The sequence below is a fragment of the Neolamprologus multifasciatus genome, chromosome 16, assembly GCF_963576455.1.
Source record: "Neolamprologus multifasciatus chromosome 16, fNeoMul1.2, whole genome shotgun sequence".
Lineage (NCBI taxonomy): Eukaryota > Metazoa > Chordata > Actinopteri > Cichliformes > Cichlidae > Neolamprologus > Neolamprologus multifasciatus.
This window is the reverse complement of record NC_140454.1, coordinates 6,061,491-6,085,616: the sequence shown is the minus strand read 5'-3', so window position 1 is coordinate 6,085,616 and position 24,126 is coordinate 6,061,491. Positions and strand designations below refer to the sequence as shown.

At 40.8% G+C, this 24,126-nt stretch overlaps 3 protein-coding genes across 4 annotated transcripts; 2 read left to right on the top strand and 1 right to left on the bottom strand.

The window, feature by feature from the left end:
* Positions 1 to 655: 655 nt before the first annotated feature.
* Positions 656 to 7,755, bottom strand: LOC146500116 (uncharacterized). Of its 2 annotated transcripts, XM_085134880.1 has the most exons (7): positions 7,650 to 7,742; positions 7,014 to 7,067; positions 6,786 to 6,888; positions 6,600 to 6,681; positions 6,282 to 6,471; positions 4,852 to 5,055; positions 656 to 2,338 (listed from the first exon to the last, which is right to left on the bottom strand). In XM_085134880.1, exons 4-7 carry the CDS (start codon positions 6,650 to 6,652, stop codon positions 1,604 to 1,606), a joined length of 1,182 nt encoding a protein of 393 aa, XP_084991006.1. In that variant the 5' UTR covers positions 6,653 to 6,681; positions 6,786 to 6,888; positions 7,014 to 7,067; positions 7,650 to 7,742; the 3' UTR covers positions 656 to 1,603. The 2 variants fall into 2 exon arrangements, with proteins under 2 accessions (XP_084991006.1, XP_084991007.1); XM_085134881.1 differs by lacking the exons at positions 6,786 to 6,888; positions 7,014 to 7,067 and having other exon boundaries at positions 7,650 to 7,755.
* A 107-nt stretch (positions 7,756 to 7,862) lies between these two features.
* Positions 7,863 to 18,143, top strand: ska3 (spindle and kinetochore associated complex subunit 3). Its single transcript, XM_085134874.1, has 11 exons — positions 7,863 to 7,995; positions 8,084 to 8,145; positions 9,887 to 10,058; positions 10,182 to 10,608; positions 10,742 to 10,803; positions 12,270 to 12,469; positions 12,557 to 12,763; positions 13,175 to 13,363; positions 13,485 to 13,564; positions 13,904 to 14,031; positions 17,175 to 18,143. The coding sequence occupies exons 1-11, from the start codon at positions 7,872 to 7,874 to the stop codon at positions 17,330 to 17,332; spliced, it is 1,809 nt and encodes a 602-aa protein (XP_084991000.1). The 5' UTR covers positions 7,863 to 7,871; the 3' UTR covers positions 17,333 to 18,143.
* A 42-nt stretch (positions 18,144 to 18,185) lies between these two features.
* On the top strand, positions 18,186 to 23,688 carry LOC146500114 (uncharacterized). Its single transcript, XM_085134875.1, has 2 exons — positions 18,186 to 18,566; positions 19,264 to 23,688. Exons 1-2 carry the CDS (start codon positions 18,281 to 18,283, stop codon positions 20,595 to 20,597), a joined length of 1,620 nt encoding a protein of 539 aa, XP_084991001.1. The 5' UTR covers positions 18,186 to 18,280; the 3' UTR covers positions 20,598 to 23,688.
* The last annotated feature ends 438 nt before the right edge of the window (positions 23,689 to 24,126 follow it).

The following is a 24,126-nucleotide window of genomic DNA, read 5'->3' as shown; positions in this document are numbered from 1 at the left end:
AAAATGATGAGCTAAAAAATTATGATCACCTCTCTAATATGCTGTGCTCCGCCCTGTGGTTATCTGGCACTTTGTGGCAGATCCTCAAAGTCCTGTGAGTTGCGAGGCGGCGTCAACGTGAATCCAAAAACGTTCCCTCAAACCAAGTTGTTACGAAAGTGTTCCGACCCAGTTGTCTGGCCATCGTGATAAAAATCTGGTCCTAGTCACCAGTGTTGGTCAAGTTACTTGAAAAAAGTAATCAGTAACTAATTACTGGTTACTTCCCCAAAAAAGTAATCCTGTTACTTTACTGATTACTTATTTTCAAAAGTAATTAATTACTTAGTTACTTAGTTACTTTTTAAAAACACGATTTACAACCTGAATAGGTGATAAAGTGATAGATCTTTCAGCCCAATTCTACTTTTTCTGCATAATCCATCATACAAAATGTAATCAAATGGAAAAGTCTCTTTTTAAAACTTGTTTTATTAGTTTTAATCTTTTAACTTTATGCATCAAGCAAAAATTTAATTATATGCACCATTCTCTGACTGGAAGAAATTTGTTTAACATTTAAACCTATTTTCTGCACATTCCAGCACATAATATATATATATATATATATATATATATATATATATATATATATATATATATATATATATATATATATATATATATATATATATATTTGTGTTTACACTCACTCTTTCAAATAGATGCAAGTAAAACACAGCAGAAAATAAATAAAGTCAAAGACTAGCGGTCCTTTTGCTCTATTTTCACCTGTAAAGCAGGAGTGGCGTAGGCGGAGGTTTACCCTGGTGCAGGTGTGCTGCAGCGGTCAGTGGAAGGATACGGAAGTTTCTCTGTGAGAAACCCCATTACCTCGTTGCGCACTCGGTGCTTGCTTGGAAGTTTAGGGGTTTTTTCGCTGTAAAAAGAAGTTTTCTTCCCACGCACAACGGACACTAATGTTTTTGTCACTTTTTATGGAATCAAACTCAAAGTAAGGTCAGTACTTCCACGCTTTAAACGCTGCACGCTCATACTCTCTCCCGCACTCGATATATGATCCATTGTTGATCTGCACACAGCTGTTGTCACAAACGTAGCACTTGGTTACGTCACTGTCATGAGACATTCTCGCAAAAAAATCACGGTTTTAGTAACGCAGTAACGCAGCGTTCCTACGGGAAAGTAACAGTAATCTAATTGCTGTTTTTGCAATAGTAATCCCTTACTTTACTCGTTACTTGAAATAAGTAATCGGATTACACCCATCTCTGCTAGTCACAGACTCTCAGGTCTACACATGCAACTTTTCTCCCACATTCAACAAAATGACTGTGAGATCACTTATTGTCTAATATAGCTCAGAGAATCATTTCATCTGTGATCGGTTGTAATGTTTTAGCTCATCTGTGTAGATAAGACCCAAGTTTTAATAAACTGGACTTTAGCCATAAAGCAAGGCAAATACTCGTGCATGTTGTTTTTCTCTAAAATAATATTTATTTAGAGGCAATAGTACACAAGATATCCACCAACAAATCTAAAGCTGATAGTGTAGCAGAATTATGAAACATGTGCATGAGACCAGCAGACGATCTCTCTTTCATCCAAACACACACACGGTGCCTGAGGCCAGCCGGTGTTTGTACTCATAGAGGTAGTAGGAGGCTTGAGGGAAGTTGCATTTCATCTCCATCCTGCCCGGCACAACATGGACGGCCACACCAGATCCCAACCCCTCCTGCAGCTTCTTCAGCATGCGGGAAGCCAGGTAGCGCCTAGCCCTGCCTGGGTCTTCTTCTATGGAAGCGTACACCTCAGGTGGTGGGTTGGGGATCTTCCATTCCAAATCCACGATGAGCTGGTGGATGCGGCTTTTATCCAGTGTAGTGGGTGTGTCCTGGTAGCACGCCACCACATGGGGGATGGGAGCTTCAGATGCCACGGAGAGCAAATTGCCAGGCTGTCGTTCTGTCGCTTCACCTTCATTTTCTCCTCCTTCCTCCTCTTCCTCCTCCTCCTCCTTGGGTCCCACAGCGGGGTGGAGCATCACCGCCCAGCGCAGCCAATCGTAATTCTTCTCCAGGGTCTTCAGGATGCTCGCTGCTGCCTCATCTGGGGGCAATCGGTTGTGGATGGCCTCCTGCAGCTGCTGCCGTATATCCTCTTCCGCCTGCTCCAGGAAGTAGCCTAAGCAGCGACCTCCCGTGTTCTTCATTTTCCTGTACAGGGCGCCCATACGGTCAGACCAGCTCTTGATAAGCAGAGCCTGGTCTCTTCCTGTTAGGGAAGCCTGAGTGAAGAGGCAGAGCAGACCAGTGCCCAGGACAAAATTTATCTGTCAGAAGAAAGAGGAGAAAAAGAACGTGAACATGTGAAAGTGTCCATGACCCATAAATCCTTTAGCCAGCATTTTAGTCTGAGAAAGTGGAACCACAGGAACAAAACAGCTCTTTAAGAAACATGCTTTTTGCCTTTAAATGGTGTAAATACACCTTTTCCCTCACCCTAACCCTGTATGTTGAAAAAAATGACAATGCACATGACAAACTGACTGTTCTCCTGTGACCCAGTCACCTTTCTGAGTAACTGTAGCTGTAATTCATATTAAAATCACTGCTCGCAAGGCTTTAACAAACCTGACCTTTATGAGTAAGGCCTGCACCAAAAAAGCACTATGTGGATATACAGTGTTAGTCAGGCTCCTTTAGTGACAACACAGAGGGTTCTTATAATAATAATATTAATAATAATCAAAGCATTATTATTTCAGGGTTGGGTAATTATCTTATGTAGATGTAAGATTTTGTCTGGTTTAAGACAAAATGACATCGCCTTGGTTCTTGTTTCAGCACCAGAAGCATAATCACAGCAGATTACGTTATCACCTAAAATATGTTTATCTACGATAAGTTCTTCAAGGTTAAAGAAACTTGGCTGTAGTTTCTTTGATTAGCAAGGTCGGGCTCTTCAGGCTTGACCGCATGATTTGCAGCCATGACTTTGATCACTATAGTTGGTTCAAAATGTCCTTCTCTCAAAGTAAACCCTGCAGCTTTATACACTGTGTGCAAAATGAGCTCCGTTTCCTCATTTTGTGGGGATAGGTTAATTGAACAATCTAAATTGCCCATAGGTGTGAATGCGGGAGTGAATGTGAGTGCGACTGGTTGTCTGTCTCTGTGTGTTGGCCCTGAGACAGACTGGCGACCTGTCCAGGGTGTACCCCGTCTCTCGCCCTATGACAGCTGGGATAGGCTCCAGCGCCCCCCGCGTCCCTGAAAAGGATAAGCGGAAGCGAATGGATGGATGGATGTTACTTTATTATTTAAACCACACCATGAGGGCAAATTTTGCAACTATCATTTCACATCAGTTAGCTTGCCGTGCTTTTATATAAGTGCACTTGTGCAAATCAGTCCTTGAAAAGAGAAACGTGCCAACAAATTTACTCATTCGGCACCGTTTACAAGCAGAAGCTGCTTCAGCATTAAGGCTAATCCACACTTAAGCCCTTTAATAAGTGGACTCTGGACTGATTTGACTTTCTTGGATGGAAACTCTTCACTGCGGTGATGACTGAAGAAAACAACTGTTCTAAACGGACAAGCAGCGCAAAGTGTGCACGCTTCCTTTAAACACCGTCATACATTTTGTTTATAACAAGGAGGTCAGTGCTGACCCCACGCAGCCAATTATGGTTTAAAGATAATCATCTAACTGCTTTTATATAACAAACAAGCCTGTGACTTCTGGGAGATTCATTTCCTGTAAAACTGGACAGTCGTTATGTAGCAGACTGGCTCTGTGTGTCTTGCCAAGGGGAATGACAGATGGACTAAAGGACCCACAGTGACCATCAGGTCACTTTTAAATGTAAGAAATAGAAAAAAAAAAAGTCTGTTTGATTCTGTGCATAAAGGAGGAAAATGCTTTTATGGTAATAAAACCAGTAACCTTTCAGTTTCTTTACAAGCAACTAATGATTTTTTAATTTTAGCTTTAAAGCCTGAGCTCTTCATCCATCGAAGCAAGCGACAGAACACATTTGTTCCCAGCACAGGCAAAGGTGGAATTTGCCGACTCAGCTAACGAGAAAGACAAGAGAAGGTCACAGCGAAGATTAAATATTCAGTTTATTTTCATAGCAAGAAGACAGATGCAGCATGCTTCATTCCCCACGGGACCTCAGTGCCTTTCTGTCACATTTATCTTTTTTGCTATGAAAACTAATAGTTAATCCAGTACATCTGTGCTTCTCACTGCATTTTCCTCTCCTGCAATTTTTCCATAACTTGTTCTCAGTGGGATTGGATATATTTGTGCTGTTATTTATGTGACTGCATCTAACATAGTCTTCATTTTTGGATCTTATATAATGAAGTTCCAGGATTGCTTTTTAATGATATATTTTTTTCCTTTCTCTTGGTTTGTACTTGATTGGAGATTTGTATTTACGGGATACCAAACTGCTTTAGACCTTGAAACTGAGGGCGTGTTGAAAAAGTGACCAGTTCTTTTTTTTTTCCAGACTGTCCTTCAATGGGCTGTTTGAAGTATTTTGGGGGGGAGGTTCAAAGCAAGTTTATGTTTGATCAGGGGTCCAAATAATGCATTTTGCCAGTGAAGGTTCTCACAAAGATAAATGTGCCAAAAAAAAAAAGTGTGTGTGCATTTGTGCATAAGATTGCTGTATCACCTCAGGCTTGCGTGCCTGTGCATAATGAAAGTCAAATAAGAAAAAAATGAAACTTTAATGACCCCGACTCCCTGCAGCCAAATGAGTTAATCACAAATACCCCTCCACACCAAGCACCACCCTTCCACAATCAGCATTACACATCCACTAACCTTGACGCAGAACTCGCTCAGCTCCCAGCGTTTGGGCTTGCGGCTCAGTATGACCTCCTCCAGCAGCGGGGGCTGGTCTGTCAGCGCCGACACTCCCATTAGACGATTGTAGAGTGCTGTTAGCTGCCTCTCCAGCCGGTAATCCTGCACGTACTGCAGGAACACCTCAGTCTCCTTCTTGGTGAAGTCTGACTGGGCCCTCACCTAAAACAAGAGGAGATGGAGTGCATCTAAGACCCAGTGGTTCGGAGCAATAATAAACTCTATACTTCAGTTTACTACAGGTCAAATTAAAAACATGACATTTTCCTTTAATATGAAGGAATGTTAGTAAATAATCTGGACAAGGACACATAAAGCTTTTCCGGTTCTCACACTCGACACCTTTTCTATCAATTTAGGTGTTTGCACTCACATTTGGCAGCTTTTAGCTGATGAAGAGTCTCATTATCGCTCATCCGTTCACTCCAAAAATAACCAGCCACCCAGAAAATGACAGTGGGTAAACGTTTCCATGAATTCATTTGCTGCCTGTGTTTTTGTTACCACCCCACCTTGCCACCCTATCCACCACCAGCACCAAATTCAAATACCTGTAAACTTATGACATAACCGAATGCCACACTTAGCCGCGGAAATAATTAAAGAGAAAAATAGAAGGCGTAAGCCTGTTAATACGAGTCAGTAGAAATGAGCAGATGCTTTAATCATACATCTGGTCCCATATTTTTACATAATACACTCACAGTGATGAATTCAAATGCAGTCCCAGTGTAAGCTTAGGGGAAAAAAGTCTTTGCGCTTTACTTTTAAATATTTTTACTCTTCGGGCTTTATATATGTCAATTTATTGCCATAATACTGTTCTACATCCACCAGTGCTTCCAAGTCCTTCACCTTGTTTTCAGACAATTTGATTAAAAAGACACTTCCCAGGATTAATTTCACCTTAGAGAACTGACGGTGAAGCTAGCAATTGAAAATTTGGCCCAGGTCTTGATAAATAAACCTGCTTCCAGTCAGAATAGGGTCCACAGGTTGGAAACTTCACATATATTAGACTATAGGCGTATGTAAGACAAGTGTTTTGAGTAGAAAAGGAGAGCACAGGCAGGATTTCTTTTTAGCATTTTTTTTATTTTCTTTGATTTTAATTGTGGATTATTCAGTCTGTGTATGGTTTATTTATTTGTCTGTCATGGGATCAGTGAATAAAGATAAAATGTTCACGTCCCAGAACTTGAGGCATGATGTTCCAGTTGCTCATTTTATTTGCATACCCATTAAATAATTATATAATAAAATTATCACCATTGCTAATGAAATACTTGCTTTTATAGTCTCTTTTCTAGACTTTGCATCATTTATTCAGCTATATTACACAACCTTGCACATAACATTGTGTTTATGAGGTCGTAGAGTTTTCTCACCGCAGTGCCCAGCTGGTAGTACACCACAGCCAGGTCGTTCTCCAGCTGATGGACCTCCTGGTCCTTCAGCAGGCCGTGGCTTGTTGCTCCCAGCTCCTGGTCGATGTGGTCCAAGTTCTTCTTGGCCAGCTCAGTCTCCTCTTGTGTAGCACTGCCACCAAGATAGGAACAGATGCCCTGGACCAAGACCCTGTGCACAGCAAGTAAGTAAAGACACTCCTGGTTTAGCCCCCCCAAAAAAGACAAAAAACCTTTTGTATATAACAATAAATTCGCATAGCTACAATGTGAATTATCATGTCAAAGAGGAAAACCCACCTCACAGTCTGCATGTAGCCCACTGGCTCCAAAACCTTTCCAAACATTGCCATGGCTCCTGAGCTGTCCTCTGGAAGGTTATCTAAGGAGAAAATGAACAGTTGAGATTTAGAAATGATGGACGTTGGTGTAAATCACTGTGACATTTACCAGATCAAAAATCCTCTGGTTCTTTTTACACCTCACCTCACTTGTTTGGTGTGCAGGTTTGTGCTGACATTCACAGTGTGCTATTTATATACAATCAGTGTATCTGATAAGCGCCTTCCACCTACAATACCTTTTTGAACTTGAGAGGAAGAAAAAAGTGATGCGTACAGATTAATGTAAAGCTAGAATAACATTTGTGAAATGCTGAGCGGTGCATGTTCACCTGTGCACATGTATTGCAGGTGTTATATTTTCACATAATACCTGTATAAATAGTACATGTCATTTTTCAATCGTTTAGTCCAGAGCAGATCCAGGCTGTGGAAACAAACACAAGATCCTCTATTCATCAGAGGTTTCCTGGGTTCAGTTTCTCTGGGTCTATACAGCTCCATCTCCTGGCTGCATGGTCTCAGTATTTAACCTTTTATCCGGGTTATTTCTGGAGCATGTGGAGCCAAACAATATTGACATCTCTTTAAAATGGAGGCAACTGAATGTGTTAATATAGACCTGGAGCATTATCTCACATAAAAGGAGGGGTCATCTTCTATTTATCCTGAAATATAGCATTGCAGACTATTCAAAACAACATATACTGTACAAAAAAGTGCATCTAATCTTTATACTTGCTACACATGATATCCTTCTCTGTTCCATTCTGTTTATCTGCACAGCATTTTGAATTGAATTCTCCAGAAACATCTTCTGATGTAGGTTGCATAAAAGGTCAGGGAGTATTAAAACAAAAGCAACGTTGAAATGGAGTCGAGTCGATTAAACAATATAATAAATATTTCAGTGTCACAATGCAGAGCACGATATGAAGAAGTAACCATATATTTATGCCACTAAAATGCGTTGTCAAATAGAAAAATATCAAACGTTCGTCAGTTTTACCTTGTCTGTTAACACAGGGGGCGCGAATAAAACCCTTTGCACGTTAAACACTAAAATCCACGAAGAAGAAGTCTCTTCCGCTTAATACCGGAAGAGGCGCCAAAATTGAAATTTCTTTCTTTCTGCCGACGTAGAAACGATAAACAAACGGCCTTTGAAGGTCTGACGTCGGTTTCAGAGTAACTGAGTGCGCTTTTGCTCGTGTCGGACTTTTGCCTGAAAATGGACTCGACTACACTATTCTTCAGCAAGCTGAAAAAGCTGGCAGCGACTCTGGAATCTGAGACTGCCAAGCTCCAGCTCGCGTTTGAAAACCGCAACAGCGGCGACGACGACGACGACAGCGGTGAGAAACACGCTGACACACAGGCTGCTTAAATCGCTCACAGTGAAGTCATCGCACATATCTCAATAGGAATTCTTTTCTATTTCAGAAAAGACAGCCAGAGCGATGCGAGCCTATCATGAACTGAACTGTGACGTAGGGAACCTGAAGGTAAAAGTTAGCACGTCTATATACACACGTTAGCGCGACAATGCAATATTTTATCAGCAGCTGCAACAAAGATCGTTAAATGCGTTATGTAAAATTAACCAAATGCATTCAAAAGTCCTGCACTCAAAATCTTGCTCTGGGCAAACTTTGTATTTAACATATTAAAGGTAGAACTGTGGCTGATACACGATTATATATTACACTTTTACATCCTTTATACTGTGGCTCCCAACTCAGAGACAGACCCTTTCAAAAGGCCAAGATAAATGTGGTTATTAGGGGTGGGCGATATAAACGATATACGATAGAAACGATATAAATTTGGCCAACGATAGAGATTTTGACTATATCACGATAGAGCCAAAAACAGCGCTTCCATAACATTGATTCATTAATGTTGAATTCTCACAGCTGTTCTGTTCCCATGTTGTTGCAGTATATTAATAACTAACCTCGTATTGTGGATGAATAATCTCAGTTGTTCTCCTGACTGAAGTTTGGCCTGTGTATAGCATCCTGCTATGCGATTGCATTTGTCCCTGACCACCAGAATCCCTCACGTTAACTTTTATCGAGTGGGGAAAAAAGTTGGCGTTCATCCTCCAGCTTCACTGTGCTAATGTTATGCTAACATAGCTGTGTCGCTAGCAATCACGTAGCACAACATTATATACCAGGTAGTCCAACTTCAGTAACCCTGCAAACGCCACTGCTGTTTAGTTTTCTGTCTTCATTTATGTCGGAAGTGGTAGCAGAGCTGTACATTTCAATTAGTTTCAAAAATCTCTGTCAGAACATGGTATGAAATGTTTAGGTGTAAACTAGCGAGCTAACTTCCTGTTAACTTCTAACTCCGTTAAATTTAGTCAATTCTGTTTTCATGGACGCCTGGATATTAAACTTAATTGTTACACCTGGTAAAGCAGCAACGTTGATGATTTAATTAAAGATGAAAGAATTTAGACTGTTTTTAACTCTGTGTTGGTTTGACTTTGGGACCTGAAGCTGAGTTTTGGACCCAGATTACTCCGGGAAGCTCCTCACTACGGCAGCCGTAATGCTCTGACAATCCATCCATCAGTGCGGCTTACCAAGTTGTACTAAAACATTTTTTAACAGATTTCTGCACGCCAACATCGGTTCGAGGTCAGTAAGCACAACCAGAATTCATACATAAGGCACACTCTCGATTTTTGAGAAGATTAAAGGATTTTAAGTGTGCCTTATAGTATGGAAAATACGTTATACAGAAGAAAGGAATATATCGGGATATATATCGTTACCACACATGCTTCAAATTATATCACGATAGGAATTTAAGGCCATATCGCCCAGCCCTAGTGGTTATTCTCTAATTATTGCCTGTCTTTTAAATATAGTTGGGCCAGCATCGTTATAAAAGCAAGTCTTGTCATTTGAAATGCCTGAGTGCACTTGTTCAGGCAGTTATTCAGAAGGCATAAAAATTAAATTGCATTTCTGTACTGTGTAACCATTTTGCTATTGCTGAGCTCTCCACTGAAGTGAGAATAATATAAAGTCTTTACCTGCCAAAGGTTTTCCACGTCTGTGACTTCTGTTAACTGAACGCTTATTTCAAGCATCATAAGGAATATCTGTGTGTCATTTATAAACCAATTATTCATAGCAGTATCTTTATTGAAGACTAATATTGTAAATTGGTCGGGCGGTTCATTTTTGAATGGTGGATGCTCATCACTTCTAGTCTCTTCTCGGGTAGGGACAGATCCAGGATGCCTTGGCTCAGCAGAAAGCAAAGAATAATGAGGCGAGCAGCTTCATTAAGGCGTGTAGAGTAATGGAGCAGAAAGTCTTCAAGGACATTGAGAGGCTGAAGAGACACTGCGAGAACTATGGTTACCAAGCTCCCTGTGACACCCAGAGATCAACCAGTAAGTATTAACAATGGCAAAATGACTACACAACACTGGTAGTCATGTGTAATAATTTCTTTTCACTTAAAAGAAAAGCGACATGCATTTATGGTGTTCTTATTGTGACTTCTTCTTATATAGAGCCTAAAGATCAGGCGGAGGAGGCTAAAGATGAAGAAGCAGATGACGACTCAGTAGAAGAGGAAAATCAGGAGGAGGATGGAGGGAATCCTTCCTCAATGGCTCCAAAACCAGAGCTGCCCAACACTGATGTGCTGCGAACTCCGCAGCTCTCTGATTTTGGTTTGTCTGAACTGCACCTAAAGAGAGTTCTGGCTGGGGAGTGGTGTTCAGAAGTTCCCCCAATGCCTGAGATGAACCTTCCTCACCCCTCACTCAAAGCATCTGTACCATCGCCCATGCCCATTACCCCCAAATGTAACCTGCGAATGGATGACTGCGAACTCCAAACACCCCAGATGCATGACTTTGGCATCACAGAGCACACAATGTGTCTGAACAATGACTTCACCATGAATCTGTTCAAGAAGGCTGAGAACCACCCAAGGTAGAGTGGTATGAACTATAATGACCCCTGGTGGCCACACGCAGGGTTTGTAGGGTTACTGCTGCAGGTCCTTTAAGACTTTACTGTGTAAAACTGCTTTATCCTGCTTCATGAGTCTCTTCTTGTTCAACAGACCGTTACAGGACACAACTGAACCACCAGTGAACACTTTAATAGACAGTTTGCAGACAAAAGGTATGAAACTGTCAACCTCATAGCTCTTCTTCACCCCACAATAGGTGACTGTCATCTACACTCATGGAAAAGAGAAAGTTTTCACAAAACTCTACGCTGTCCTGTTTAAAAACTAAGTACGCCCAATGATTCAGTACTTTGTAGACACGTCTAGACCCATAACTTGAAGTAATAACTTGAAGTAAATATACAGACATTAACTTGAAGTAATTGTCTGTATAACTTTATCAGTCTGTCAGTTTGTCCTGGAGACATTTTGGCCCACTCTTCTTTACAACATCAGGTCTGTGGCCATTTATGCACCGCTCTCTTAAGGTCTGCACTTTGATTGTACCATTGTTACACATCGATTCTTTTCTTTGTCAGCCATTCTGTTGTTGATTTGCTGATATTCTTGGGATCGTTGTCCTGTTGCATGACCCAGTATCAGCCAAGCTTTGTCTGTCGGACAGATGGTCTCACATTTGATGCTAGAATCCTTTGGCATACAGAGAAATTCATGGTCGATGAATGACTTCAAGGTGTCCAGGACCTGTGTCTGCAAAACGATCCCAAATAATCACCATGCCTGAATGCTATTTGATTAGCTGCTATTTAAGATCTTAGTTTCGGTGGAACGGTGTACTCACCTTTTCACAGGACTGAACAGAGTTCAGTGAAAACGTTTTTTTCACACAAATGTATAAAGTATACATCTTTAGTAAAGAAATCAGATGTCTTTACTATCCAGGAAACAAGATGTTTCTCTTCTTCACTTGTCTTTTTCTTGCATGACTTTATCCAGCACTTAGTTTATGATCAGATGTTTCCCTTTGCATTTATTTTCATCTTACATTTTCTAAACACGATGTTTTTTCGAGTGTTATAAACTATTTAAAATATCTTACTATTTATTTATGAGTAAGTTGTAAGTAATCTTATGTCATGACATATTCTGATGCCTGTTAATTAAAAAGTGCATGTTTGAATATGGTTATGTTTTCATTGTCTTATGTTAAATAATGATACAAAATGCCCAGTGTTTAGCCAGTGGAGACTACAAGTTTCCACATCACACTTGTGCAGTTTTTGTGCAGATTTTTTCACTACTTGGATCTGAAAAAAAAAAGTGTTCTGAACATTTTGTTCAGCGAAATCTGACGTCCAAAAGAGAAATAAAAAAACACTGACCAAGACGAGCTTTTCATAGAAAATGATCAGCTTTAAGTACTCGGGAACTACATTTGTTTTTGTTAAACAGCTCAAGGCTTTGTCAGTGCACCATTTTTCTATCTGAAATTTTGCTTGTTTTTCAAAGATGCCACCTGAAGATATTAAAAATTCTATACTATGAATTTAAAATACCTAGTATTTTGAAAAATAAAAGTAGCACATGTAGAGAAACGGCACCAGGCTGTTAAGAGAAAGCACTGCAGTGAAATGGTTCTAAATATCTTCCTGTGTGACATTGTTTTGATTACCTTCAGCTGAAAAGCTGGAATCACCAGAGCCGCCTGTGTTTTGCACCCCGGGGTTCAAGATCAAAAAGACAAATGGTCACTCCTCTCCAACTGCGCAAGACACCGGTATCCCAGAATTCCCCTGTCACCCTGGCAACCTACCCGCCACACCCGAAGTCCCAGCATTTCAAACGCCGTACGTGAACCGACTAGTCAGTACCAAAAAGGTAAGAAATAAAATGTAACTGTGTGTGTTTTTGTTTCTGACATTTTGATTTCACGTCACCTTTTTAATTTTATTTAATTTTTTTTAGAGCACACAGCAGCCTGAGCCATCCATTATGCAAACGGATAATGACACCCACACCTTGGATCTTCCATCCCCACCTTGTAACAGGGCAGCTGGTTTCAAACGCACCTGGGAATATGATGTGCCCGATATATCCACCACGGGTTTAGAGGACAAGCAGATGCCAGTGATGCCCAACCTAGAGTCTGCTTTGGGAAATTCTTTACAAAGTGTAAGACGAACAGGAAAGCATTTACTTTTAACCAGAGATGCTCACAGCTTTATGGCAAACAATATGACTAGTCAGCTGTAATATGACTAGATTTTATGAAAGGTTGGTTAAATAAAATGAACTGTAAACTCCAGAAGGGAAACTTCCTTCTTATAGTAACTGACTAGTATAGCTTCTAAAGAATGTTTTCAGTCCATCATAATATATCAAAATATTTTTTAATTTCGAGTCTCACCACAAGAAATTTTTAAGAAAAAAAAGTGTAACAAAAAAATTAAAAGCATCTTACTAGCAAACAAATTCTGTTGTTTTACATGAATTCAAAAATGAGCTAAAATTACTCATTTGAGATTTCGCAAAATGTGAATGAAACATGTTTAAAGGTCAAAGTTTTTCCTGTCATTGTTACAGAGCAATGGGAAAATCCTGAAGTTCAGTGAGAATGAAAAGGTGGCTAAGGAGCCCAAAGTCAACAGCCTGGAGTTGGATGGACTCACCCAGGAGTTCAGCTTGGGGACACCTCGTATAAGAGCACACTACCAAGAGCCAACCACCCCGGAGATGCCAGACCTGAGCTCTGTCACACAGGACATCTGTAAAGTTAGTCTTGTTTAGTCCCATAAAAGCACTTTTAAATTCAATGTTCCTTGTTGACGTGAATGTTACATAACATTTATAATTTGTTAAATTTCCTCTCGTGCTCTTTCCTCCTATTTTGTAGCTTGTGTCCCAGGCTCAGTTGAAGAAGACAACAATGACAAATGAACACCCACCTGTCAAGCCTGACAAAAAGAAACACAGGTAGCCCGTTATAAAATAAGAAATATAGATATAGGTGGCAATATTAAATTCATGAACTCGAAATTAGTAGCTTTTATTGTGTGTCCATTCCAAAGATGCAGATCAGGCTGGTGCTCGGTAGCAGAGAAGAATATTAATTTAAAATATTAGATATGAAATATCATTTGTATATTTTTTTTAATAAACGTTGAACTTTTGTGTTGCTTATTTCTGTCTTTCCTGATGAAATGTGTTCATTTCTTTATTTCACTCAGTTTTATCCATTCTTACATGATGCGTGCCTGCAGTCTTTCTTTCAAAACTTTGTGACGTGTCACCTTCCATCCATTCCTCTCCCAGATCTGCAAGTCTGTCTGAAGTGTCGGAGAACGAGTTCCAGAGTTTACCGAGCTACCTGAGGCAGATGAGCCTGAACAGCCTCAACCAAACGGTTCACAACATCAACAATTTCATGGCAGAGTATCAAGGTCAGTGTTATATTTGTGCACAGGGTCATGGATGAATGCAGCTATTATTTAAACAGCTCCGGTTATGGAGGATGGCTGCGCCCTCCATGACCCTGGTTCTACCGGAGGTTTCTTCCAGTTAAAAGGCAGTTTTTCCTTCCCACTGTTGCCAAGTGCTTCCTTATAGGGGGTCCTTTGATTGTTGGGGTTTCTTCCAATTAGGGCTGCCACAAACGATTATTTTGATAGTCACCGATAATTTTTGCGATTAGTCGACTAATCAGATCATGCATCCATTGGACGTAAAACATATAGATTATTGCACCAGCAGCATCTGCTCTTATATAACTATCATTAGCTTACAGCTTTAAGTGTTTAAGGTGTGTGCAAACTAAAAATAAAGACAAGATGATAGTTTATTACATTTTAATGAAGTTTGCAGATTGTTTCGGTGAAGTTTAATAAACTCCTTGCTATCTAAAATATAACAGGACACCGGAGTAAATTCTCAGCATCTCACACTTCTGATAATCAGTTGTCTCCTTGACGTTTATTCAGCTGTGTAAAAACTATAACTTTAATCTCAGCCAAACCGATTTACTCAGGAACAAATAAAATACTAAAAAAACAAGCCAAACAATAACATTTTTAAGTTATCAAGTGACTTATATATATTTTACCTGAGTATCGAAAGACGGCGGTGGGTTTGAAAACGATGTGCAGGGAGTCCGGTGTTCTCACGGCTCTAGTGAGCCTAGCCCCCGGCTAGCTATCGAGCTAGTGGGTAACAGACATCTCCGAAAACGTCTGAGTGCTTTTGAAAATATGTGGTGTCTTGATAAACTGAGCAGATATTTGAGGTTTACACAGCTACATTCTCGCCTGAAAATATCTTAAATGTTTATTTTGTGACCCAGAAAGAATAATAAGAGTAATATTAAAACTAACTAGCTGCCGCCATTATTGGAAACTGAGCTGGGCTGCGCTATTAATTCTGGGACACAACTTCTTCTTCTTCGGGGTTTAACGGCAGCTGGCATCCTTGTACTTGCAGTGCTGCCATCTTCTGTTTCAGTCCGTTATTACACTCTTAAATCCTACTTTATTCCTGCGTCTTTTGTGATCTTACAAAGCTTCAAACGGCGTGTCGACTATTAAATCAGTCGTCGACGATTTTGATAGTCGACGTAATCGTGACTAGTCGACTAATCGTGGCAGCCCTAGTTCCAATATAAAATACCTAGAGGCAGCTATTGTGATTTGGTGCTATATTAATAAAACTGAATTGAATAGCTTTGTAACTAAAAGTGGAGGGTCAGTTTGTAACTGTAGCGGAGAAGAATGCAATCGTACATTAATGTACTACAGGACACACCACAGTCAAGGTGCGTGAGAAACTGAGACTCTGACACAGCAGTTTAAACTTCTCACTGAGGCAGTGGTGTTGATGTTGCGGTCAGTAGTTTAGAAAACACCTGTGATCACACACAGTGGTTTTCAGATTGGCTGCAAACTCGGAAAACAAATTATCTTGCTGGTTTGACTTTTGTTCAGTCGGATTTGATTACTGCAGTTACACTGGACTTCCACAGATTTCTTCATTAAATCAGAGGAACGCTTCCTGTTTTAAAAATAGCGTCCAGTAGTTTTCACGGTTATGCTGAAATCCTTCCCTGAATAAAGCTGTCATCCTCTGTTAGTTTGGACTTTTAATTAGCAGCAGAGGGTGCTATTTGCATAAGTAAACAACCAAATGGGAATGAACAGGTCTGTGCAGGCGATGTTTCCCTTGGTTACTCAATGGGAGATCATCTATAATCCACCCCGTTGTAGTTACAAACATGAGAGGTTTAAAAAAAAAATGGTTTAATCGTTTAAAAAACTGAGCTTCTAAAGTAACAAGAAATCTGGATTCACAGAAGCTGCTTTCGGCTGCTCCCTTATCACAAGCGGGTGCCACAGCGGGTAGCGCTGCCTGTTTGATTTGGCAGTTTTACACCGGATGCCCTTCCTGACACAACCCCGATGAGAAATTAGGATTCATAAACCTGTCAAATTGTTCCTGATAGCAGCAAGAACTAGCTGTACTGTGTTCAACTTTTAGACGCTTCAGACTGATTACACAATACCATCAGGGAAGCACCTGATCAGACTGAAATCTGAGGATTTGTCCCATCTTTAAAATCAAAGGGTGGGGACATCACATATAATATCTATATACGACCAAGCCTATCATCATATTTCATATTTTCCTGTCATATACATACTCTTACAATAGTAGATGCTAATTTTAAACACGACCAGAGTTTCAAATGATGTCGGTGGTCCTTGTAAGCCCAAATGCTCAAGTTTCAAACTGCTGGAAATGCTGTCTTTTCACTTGTGTTTTTCTCATAAGAAAATGTGTTTTATATGCTCTTGTAAGGCGCACAGCTCTGTTTGTGAGGAGCATCCCATGAGAAGAAAGTTGGCTTAAAAGGAAGTGGCCTTGGGAAGGATGGTGGTGAAGGAGGGAAGCTAAAACTGCTCCTTTCACTGGATGAACTGTGGGGGCTGCATAAAGGGCCACATTCAGATAAACAGTTATTTAAAGCTGTGAATCATGCAAAGTTAACTTAATGTAGTCCAAAAATAAACATGTCAAGCCGGAAATGAGCATATTAGGTCCCAGCTGAATAGATCTACGTCGTTTTCTCAAAGTACACACGGTCATATAATGGCTGTATCCACTGTTGTGCCTACAGATAATTGTTTATACTCAGTGCTCAAGATAACAGTATGATATTTGGAAAGTAAACAAGAGATGTTTGTTATTTCTCTGATTGCAGCTCTCTTGGTTAAATTGTCTCAGGACATTTGCTACCAGCACCAGGCTGTTCATCTTTATTGTTAGCAGAACAGTCAGTTTGTTTCTTTGCCTGGTTTCATCAGTTTAACATTGATCTGGCTTCAGTGAGGTTTCAGCTACAAAATTACCATTAATCAGTTACATAATTGGGATTATATACTAAATAGATCCTCCAGTTTAAGCCCCCGAAATGTTTCAAAAAGCCAGATATTTACAGACATGGTGTGTTTGTTATTTTAGCGGTATCCCAGCAAATCATCATGTGAACAAGCTCTCATTTCTCTAATCTGACCCTTTTCTGTGGCGCCCTCTGCAGGAGAAACAACAGAGTTTCAGATGGAGAAGCTGAAGAAGATCATCAGTGTCGGAACCAAGGCTCCTGTTTACATCCTCTGTCTCACAGAGCTCAAGAGACTGAAGCATGTGAGAGGAGACCGGAACACCTCTGTGTACAGACTGATCACACACATCTAAAAGTTGTCCATCCGTTGGCGCAAATCTATGTGATGTTAAGCACTTAAGCTGCAGGCAAAGATTATCTATCAAGTCAAACAGCAAAGAAAAACATACATTATGAGAAGAGTCCCAACAAATGAACTCGATGAGAGAAAGCAGCTATCCTTTATATTGTATATGGTTTGTTTTGATTGTAAATAGTACATGGACCTGTGAGTCAATGATTTGCATTTCCATGGTTGTATGCAATAAAATGGAAACTGGCTGTTTAGACAAGTAGTACAGATTTGTATAATACATAAAGATATATATTTAGACAATGTTGGATTAAAAAGGCTAAACTTTGATCAATAGCAAGCTCAGTCTTCTGCAGCGGGAGTATAACACATGACTTGTTAATAATTCAGCCACGTGAATATGTATTGTCAAACTATACATGGTTTATCATTTACCACAGCTCACTCACATTTGTATTAAGTTAAATAAAATAGCAAATGAGACTGTTAATCAGAAAATTCTGAACTTTTGTTGCTCATTGCTGTGATGTGTTGCATGTGACTACTGCTATCTTGATCTTTAACAAATTGGTAATTGGCTTTTCAAATATAACTAGTGAGTTTTGTCTTTGTGCAGTCTAAACACACTTGTATTGAAATAAGCTACTGTATCACAGTTGTGTGCTGTGGATGAAAGCCGAGTACTGTACTCCAGTTTCAGAGCTAATAAGCTACAGGTATATTGCATCTGTTTTATACCGTCTGTGGTTGTTTCCAGTTTCTGTGGTTTGTTTTTTCCTTCGTCATGTTGATTTAAGAAAATTAAAAAAGAGCAAATTAACCATTTGGAACAAAATTTGTGTGATTTCGGGACATTAGCGTTTATGTTTCTCGGCGTGAGTGAAGATCGCATTTCAATGACGTCGTCCCGAGATGGTCCAATCAGAGTGACGAAAGCTAACGGCCGTTGATGACGGAACTACAGTTTTTTTGTCGCCCTCTGGTAGACCACCATTTTGGGAGTCAAAACACCCAGCAAACTGCAGCGCACACTTCCACGCTTCTCCGTGGCCTTACTATGGTTCACACCTGTGTGGTGGCAGGCTGCAGGAACAGAAGGACACCAGGCACCACCTTATCTTTCTACCGTTTCCCACGGGACCCCGAGAGGAAGCAGCGCTGGATAGCTGCTGTGAACCGAGAGGGCTGGGTGCCGAACGACGGCAGTCGGCTCTGTAGTACTCACTTCATTTCAGGTATGAAGGCAAAACCACTCTGAACCCTAAAAGTGTGCCCCTGTGTGGTTTGTTTGTTTGTTTGTTTGTTTGTTTTTAAAGTAAACCAGTTCACACTGATGTTGCTGGGCTTCCACATAAACACTCGTGTCTAGAAAACCAAGGAGTTTGTTTGTTTGTTTTTTGCTGTCAGTGCAGTGTTGTGTTCAAAGGTTGTATGAATTCAGGACAGTGGCATAGTCGGTGTAACTGCAGCGGGTAATAAACATGTTTAGGTTCACTATCACATAGTAAAAACCCTCACAGATTAACATTACTGGAAACAGGCGGTGTTTGTAGTTGTAAGCCTTTGAATATCTAAAAAAATAGCTGTACGGAACTAAGTTGAGATGGAAATAAAATGTAGCATTACTGCAATTAATTCAGTTGGGATGGGTTATAAATTTTGTTTACTAAATATATGAAAGTAGATGCCACTAATGGTACGTGGTATTTTAATGCTGGGTTTGTGTTTTGTTTTTATTGTCTGGTGTGTGCAAAGTTTTTCATACTTAAATTTTGTTTGTAGAGGAAAAATTAATTAGGCATGTACTGACTGAACAACAGCAACTGTTTCTTATTTTATGTATTGCACGCTACAAAATAAGAGAGTACTCTAAATCATAAGTATCATAAACAGATGAATATGAATTTGAATCATTCTTTTTTTCACATGCAGGTAAACAGGTGAAGAATCCGCGTTCTCCGGATTATGTTCCTTCTGTGTTCACGGTGGCTCCCTTATGCCCAGAGATGAAGGAGCCGGGTGCCTTAGAGATCGTGGACAAACAGGAAGCACGGGTGGAGGCAGCCAATGCCTTGCTGTTCCTCCAGGGCCAGGGCATGTCTGTGGTGGATGAACAGGGCCAGGAAAAGCATCCTGAGGTGAAGGAACAGGAGACCACTGCGGAGGAGAGTGCCTCCTCGTCCCTCAGCACTGAAGATGATGATGATGATGACGACGACGAAGATGATGATAATGATGATCAGTCAGTGAGTGACAGCAAGAAAGGAAAGTTTGCCCAGACATCTGATGTCCCGGTGAACTTTGATGACATCTTGAAAGCCCTGAAGAGGGAGAATCAGGCCCTCAAGGAGTCTGTGGAGAAAATGTCTCTCTCAGAGAACTCCTTAAGGAATGATGCTGAGAAAGTGAAGTTTTACACTGGTTTACCCAACTACTTTGTCTTAGAGACAGTCATGTGGCTGCTGGCACCTCACATGGATGGTATGAAAAACGTCAAGCTCTCCAAGTTCCAGCAGCTGCTGCTGACACTAATGCGTCTCCGCCTGGACCTCCGCAATCAGGACTTGGCTTATCGCTTTGGCGTGAAAGTCGGCACAGTAACCAGAACAGTTCACCGGATGGTCAGCATCATGTCCTCTACTCTGGTGCCAACGGCTGTCTTTTGGCCCTCCAGAGCTGAGCTCCGTAAAAACCTGCCAGCCGCACTGCGAGCCTCTCACCCTGACTGTGCCGTCATCATAGACTGTTTCACCGTGCCTTTCGAGGACCCGGTCTCTCAGGGGGCGGGGTCAAGTTATAACGTGTTTAAGTATCTGATTGGCGTGGCTCCGCAAGGCGTGGTCACTTTTGTCTCTAGGGGTGTGCTGGGAAACGTCAGCGACAAGAGCCTGGCTGAGGGCTGTGGATTTTTGTGCAAGCTTCTCCCGGGCGATGTCGTACTGGCAAGCCGTGACCTGGACATCGGAGACTCCGTGGCAGCACGTGGGGCCTTGTTTAAAATTGCTGACAGCTACCAGGGAGAAGCATATGGGAGAATAGAGGGCTCATTGCTGGCTGATCCTTCCTCTGAGACAGTGAGCGTGCAGAGGCATGTGGAGAGGGTGATCTCTATGGTAAAGCAGCGGTACGCCATGCTCACGGGCCCTGTCGAGAGCGCCTTCACCACAGCCTCTGAGCGCACGTCGAACCTCTCAACCTTTGATAAGATTGTGCAAGTTGCCTGTGCCTTAAACAACCTGTGCATCTCTGCTGCTCCACTCGAGTGACGTGTAGACAAACGCCTCGTGCTCCTTTAATGCTGATCAGGCTCTTCAGTTCCCTTTACTGCTTTGGACTGCACTTCTTGCTGTCCCTCTGTGTCTATGTGTCGACACTACATCATGACTACAGCAAATAGATTTATACTTTTCCACTATAATACTAACTTTCAATCTACGTCACTCCTTGTGATCCGGGTCAGTTTATACTTAGCAATAGGACCATTTCTCCAAATACAGAAACCACATTTCTGAGATGTAATGTCATTAAGTTATGCACTTCCCCTCACAAAGAATGGCTGACTTGCAAGAATTTATTTTGTTTAGGCTTTGGGTGAAAACTGTGAGTAAAACCCTTATGAAATATGTCTTTATTAGCTACTTGTAAATGCTGAAGTATACACACTGCAGTTCGGGTGATGCATTTCCACTGATCCCACATCTCTGACTGTTAAGTGTGTCTTTCCCATCCCTGACTGTAGTTACCAGATTACATCCATCTGCTGCAGAGAAGTGGCATGTTGCTTAAACCTTTTTTAATTTTTATTTATTTTTTTGTTGCTTCCCTGCATCTAAATCAGGAAGTGTGCACATAGGAATATGCATAGAAAGAGGTTAAAATTCCAGACAAAGTAGTACACAGTAGTACTCCTTGGCCACAGTGTCTCCTCTCTGTTCACAGTGCAGGGACAGAAATGTCCTGTGGTTTGTGAAGGAGTACTGGTTGTAAACTCATCATTTTTGGCATAGTCACATTTTTGTAAGCCAGGTACTTTTTATAGCAAGAGTACAGTCAGCTGTGATGATTAGCTACAAGTCGGCAATTCGAGCACATCTTGGAATGGCAGATGTCTTCAATGTCTTCATCAGCAGTGATTTGCTGATTTTGCAGGTTTAAACAATAACAATAATAGTAATGATGATGTTGATGAACAGAAAATTAGCCTTCAGCTTGAGCTGTATACAGTAACAGTAACAATGATGTCCATTTTTACTGAGCCAACTGTTTAGGTAATTATTAATTTTCCCAAAGTAGTTAAAGCTCCTTATTTAATACAAAAATCTCAAAAGAATCATCTTTTGTGTTGGTGCAGAAGTAAACAGTATTGCTGACATGCTGTTGAGCCTGAAGAAACACATTGTTAGATGAGTACATCGGCTACATTTAACATGTGGATTCATTCTCACTGGTTTGTCCTCTCCTGTGGGAGACTGCGACAGGCTTTGGTCCATGAGCACGAGCCACAGCAGTAGTTATGATACAAGGCTGCGGGTTATTTCCAGAAAGGTTACCCAGCAACTGAAATTTTGATCTTTTTAAAGGGTTTGACCTTTCAGTAATGTAGACACACCAACTGAAAAGTTTATACTGATATACAGGATATCTGCATTTTTTTTATTTGAAGATAACCCCTCTGAATATTGAATTACATATTTTAGTAGTGCTGCTTTGCTGGTGCCTTAGTTTGTAAAGCTGTTCCAGATCAGCCCATATTTTCTACAGATATTTATTTTGACATCATGCACTATTCTTTGGACTTTTTTCTGGTTTGGTCCCTAAGCCAGATGTGCATGATGAGTCAGCATCTGTAGTCAACAAGGTCTAAATGTGTGTTCCCATTGTTTTGTTTTGTTGTTTGTTTGTTTGTTTTTAAGCTACATCATTCTTGTGTGCTCAACCTTCTGCCAAAACTAAAGTCACTACACTTATTCTTATGTTTTCTCCCAAGGTTTGAGGGGCTACAATACAATTGGCTCAGGGCCCAAAAATGAATTGGGAATGCTCCAATAACAAAGACTACACTTAAGTTCAGGTGCTGGGCTTTAACAGGTGATGCTTCATAATCGGTGTTAGGTTCAGAATGTGCCTTCTGTTCTCAGACCCCTGGATATCCCAGACAACAGATGCTTGTCTGTCTTTTCTGACTGGTCATGTTTTGGTTGACACTGTGTATTGCTCTGGGGCTTCCATAAGGACATCTAGCCACAGTATTTAGTCCACTTGCCTGCTTTTCCCCCCCTTCAATTAGCCATGGTGTTTGGCACTGCTGATGCTCTAAACAAACTATAAAAATCAAGTTAATTAGCAGTACTATGGGTTGATATATTTCTTCAGCAGTGCATGTACTTTGGATGAACACATGCTTCATTTTTTTTAATCAAGTCTTTGACTGAGTAGACTGTATCTGCAGACCTTGCTTGCTCTTTTATGGAGGGAGTGAAAAACTCCCTTTTTTTGACTGATTAAAATAGTCTTACAGGCTGGTTTAAATGGTGTTTGCCTGTTCCTAAGGTAGTGAGTGCCGCTGGAGGACTGTTATCAAGCAAGGCCAAATACCAGTATTAATAGTAGTTAAAAGGCTTTGTGAAATGACTGTTGGTTTATTCTGTCTGTATTTAGTTCTTACATGCATAAGAACAAAGTCAATACTTCCTATTTGATGTTTTTCCTGCTCTAAAATAAAAGAGCTTCTAGGTTGACATGTATGAAAGAAGTTTATAAACTCATGTTTTTCTCACACTACATTGCTGTTTGACATTATTGTTACGGACGCATGTGCTTCCATGATGTGTAAACTCCTGAAGGTTTCCTGTTTAGTTTCTCTTTTAATATAGCTCCTGTGACTGAAAAAATAAAGTTGTGGAATTGCATCAGCTTACTCAGTATCCAAGAGTCGCCGTTATGTTATTCTGTGTGTACGTGTAAAATATTGAAGCTCTGTGCTGTACGTGTTGTCCTGTGATAACTGACATTATTATAACGTTTTATTTGCTTTCACACTGAGTCATTGGTAAAAACTATTTCCAAGGCCGGAGAGGGGTGACTGAGTAATGTAATGTGCAGATATACTTTATTTATCAAAGGGAAAAATGCTTGGAGGAAGCTCCGCCTGTGAATATTTCAGAGGAAGGAAATCAAGACGTCTCACTCCGTTGCTTTTTGCAGTCACTGCAGTGAAAAACACAGCTCGTTACTATTCGCTATTGCACTGACAGCGTAAACTAGAACCCCGCAGTTCTGTTTCTATACTTAACTCGTTATTAAAATCAAAAGTAAAACTTACTGATGCACTTCAACAAAAAAAGATTTGTACGACGCCGAATACGCAAAAACATTTCATTTTAATTTGTTCGCAAACGGTAACAGCACCTAGCTAACAACGTGAACGGAGTGAACGGCAGTCGCCTAATAGACGATCTTCAGGTCCGCTGACGTGCGTTGGTCCGTCACGTGACCTGAGGAATGTTAACAATGCAGCGAGTGTCCAACTTTGTGCTGAAGTTCTGATCCTGCCTGGAGTTTGGGGAGAAAATGGAGGCTCATTTCATCATATTTACCCACTGAGCTAGGTGTACGCGCTCAACAACCGAGAACCGGACTCTTTAACGAAAAAAAGTTGCCGTTTAACGGAATTTATTCTCTTCATATTGAGTTATTCTCGCCACTTCTATCACATGGTAAGTTGAGAGTTGCTTTTTTTGGGAGGGGAGTGGTGGTGGTGTGACTTATTTCCACGACTTGTTGCTGAGCAAAACG

Bases quoted from the DNA above. Each gene is read 5' to 3' on its own strand.
- LOC146500114 (XM_085134875.1), top strand. From the start codon at position 18,281: ATGACGGAACTACAGTTTTTTTGTCGCCCTCTGGTAGACCACCATTTT. The intron at 18,567-19,263 runs GTATGAAGGCAA...TTTCACATGCAG, and splicing joins TAGTACTCACTTCATTTCAG to GTAAACAGGTGAAGAATCCG.
- ska3 (XM_085134874.1), top strand. From the start codon at position 7,872: ATGGACTCGACTACACTATTCTTCAGCAAGCTGAAAAAGCTGGCAGCG. The intron at 10,059-10,181 runs GTAAGTATTAAC...CTTCTTATATAG, and splicing joins TGACACCCAGAGATCAACCA to AGCCTAAAGATCAGGCGGAG. The intron at 12,764-13,174 runs GTAAGACGAACA...TCATTGTTACAG, and splicing joins TGGGAAATTCTTTACAAAGT to AGCAATGGGAAAATCCTGAA.
- LOC146500116 (XM_085134881.1), bottom strand. From the start codon at position 6,652: ATGGCAATGTTTGGAAAGGTTTTGGAGCCAGTGGGCTACATGCAGACT. The intron at 5,056-6,281 runs GTGAGAAAACTC...CTCTTGTTTTAG, and splicing joins ACTACCAGCTGGGCACTGCG to GTGAGGGCCCAGTCAGACTT. The intron at 2,339-4,851 runs GTTAGTGGATGT...TTCTTCTGACAG, and splicing joins TGAGCGAGTTCTGCGTCAAG to ATAAATTTTGTCCTGGGCAC.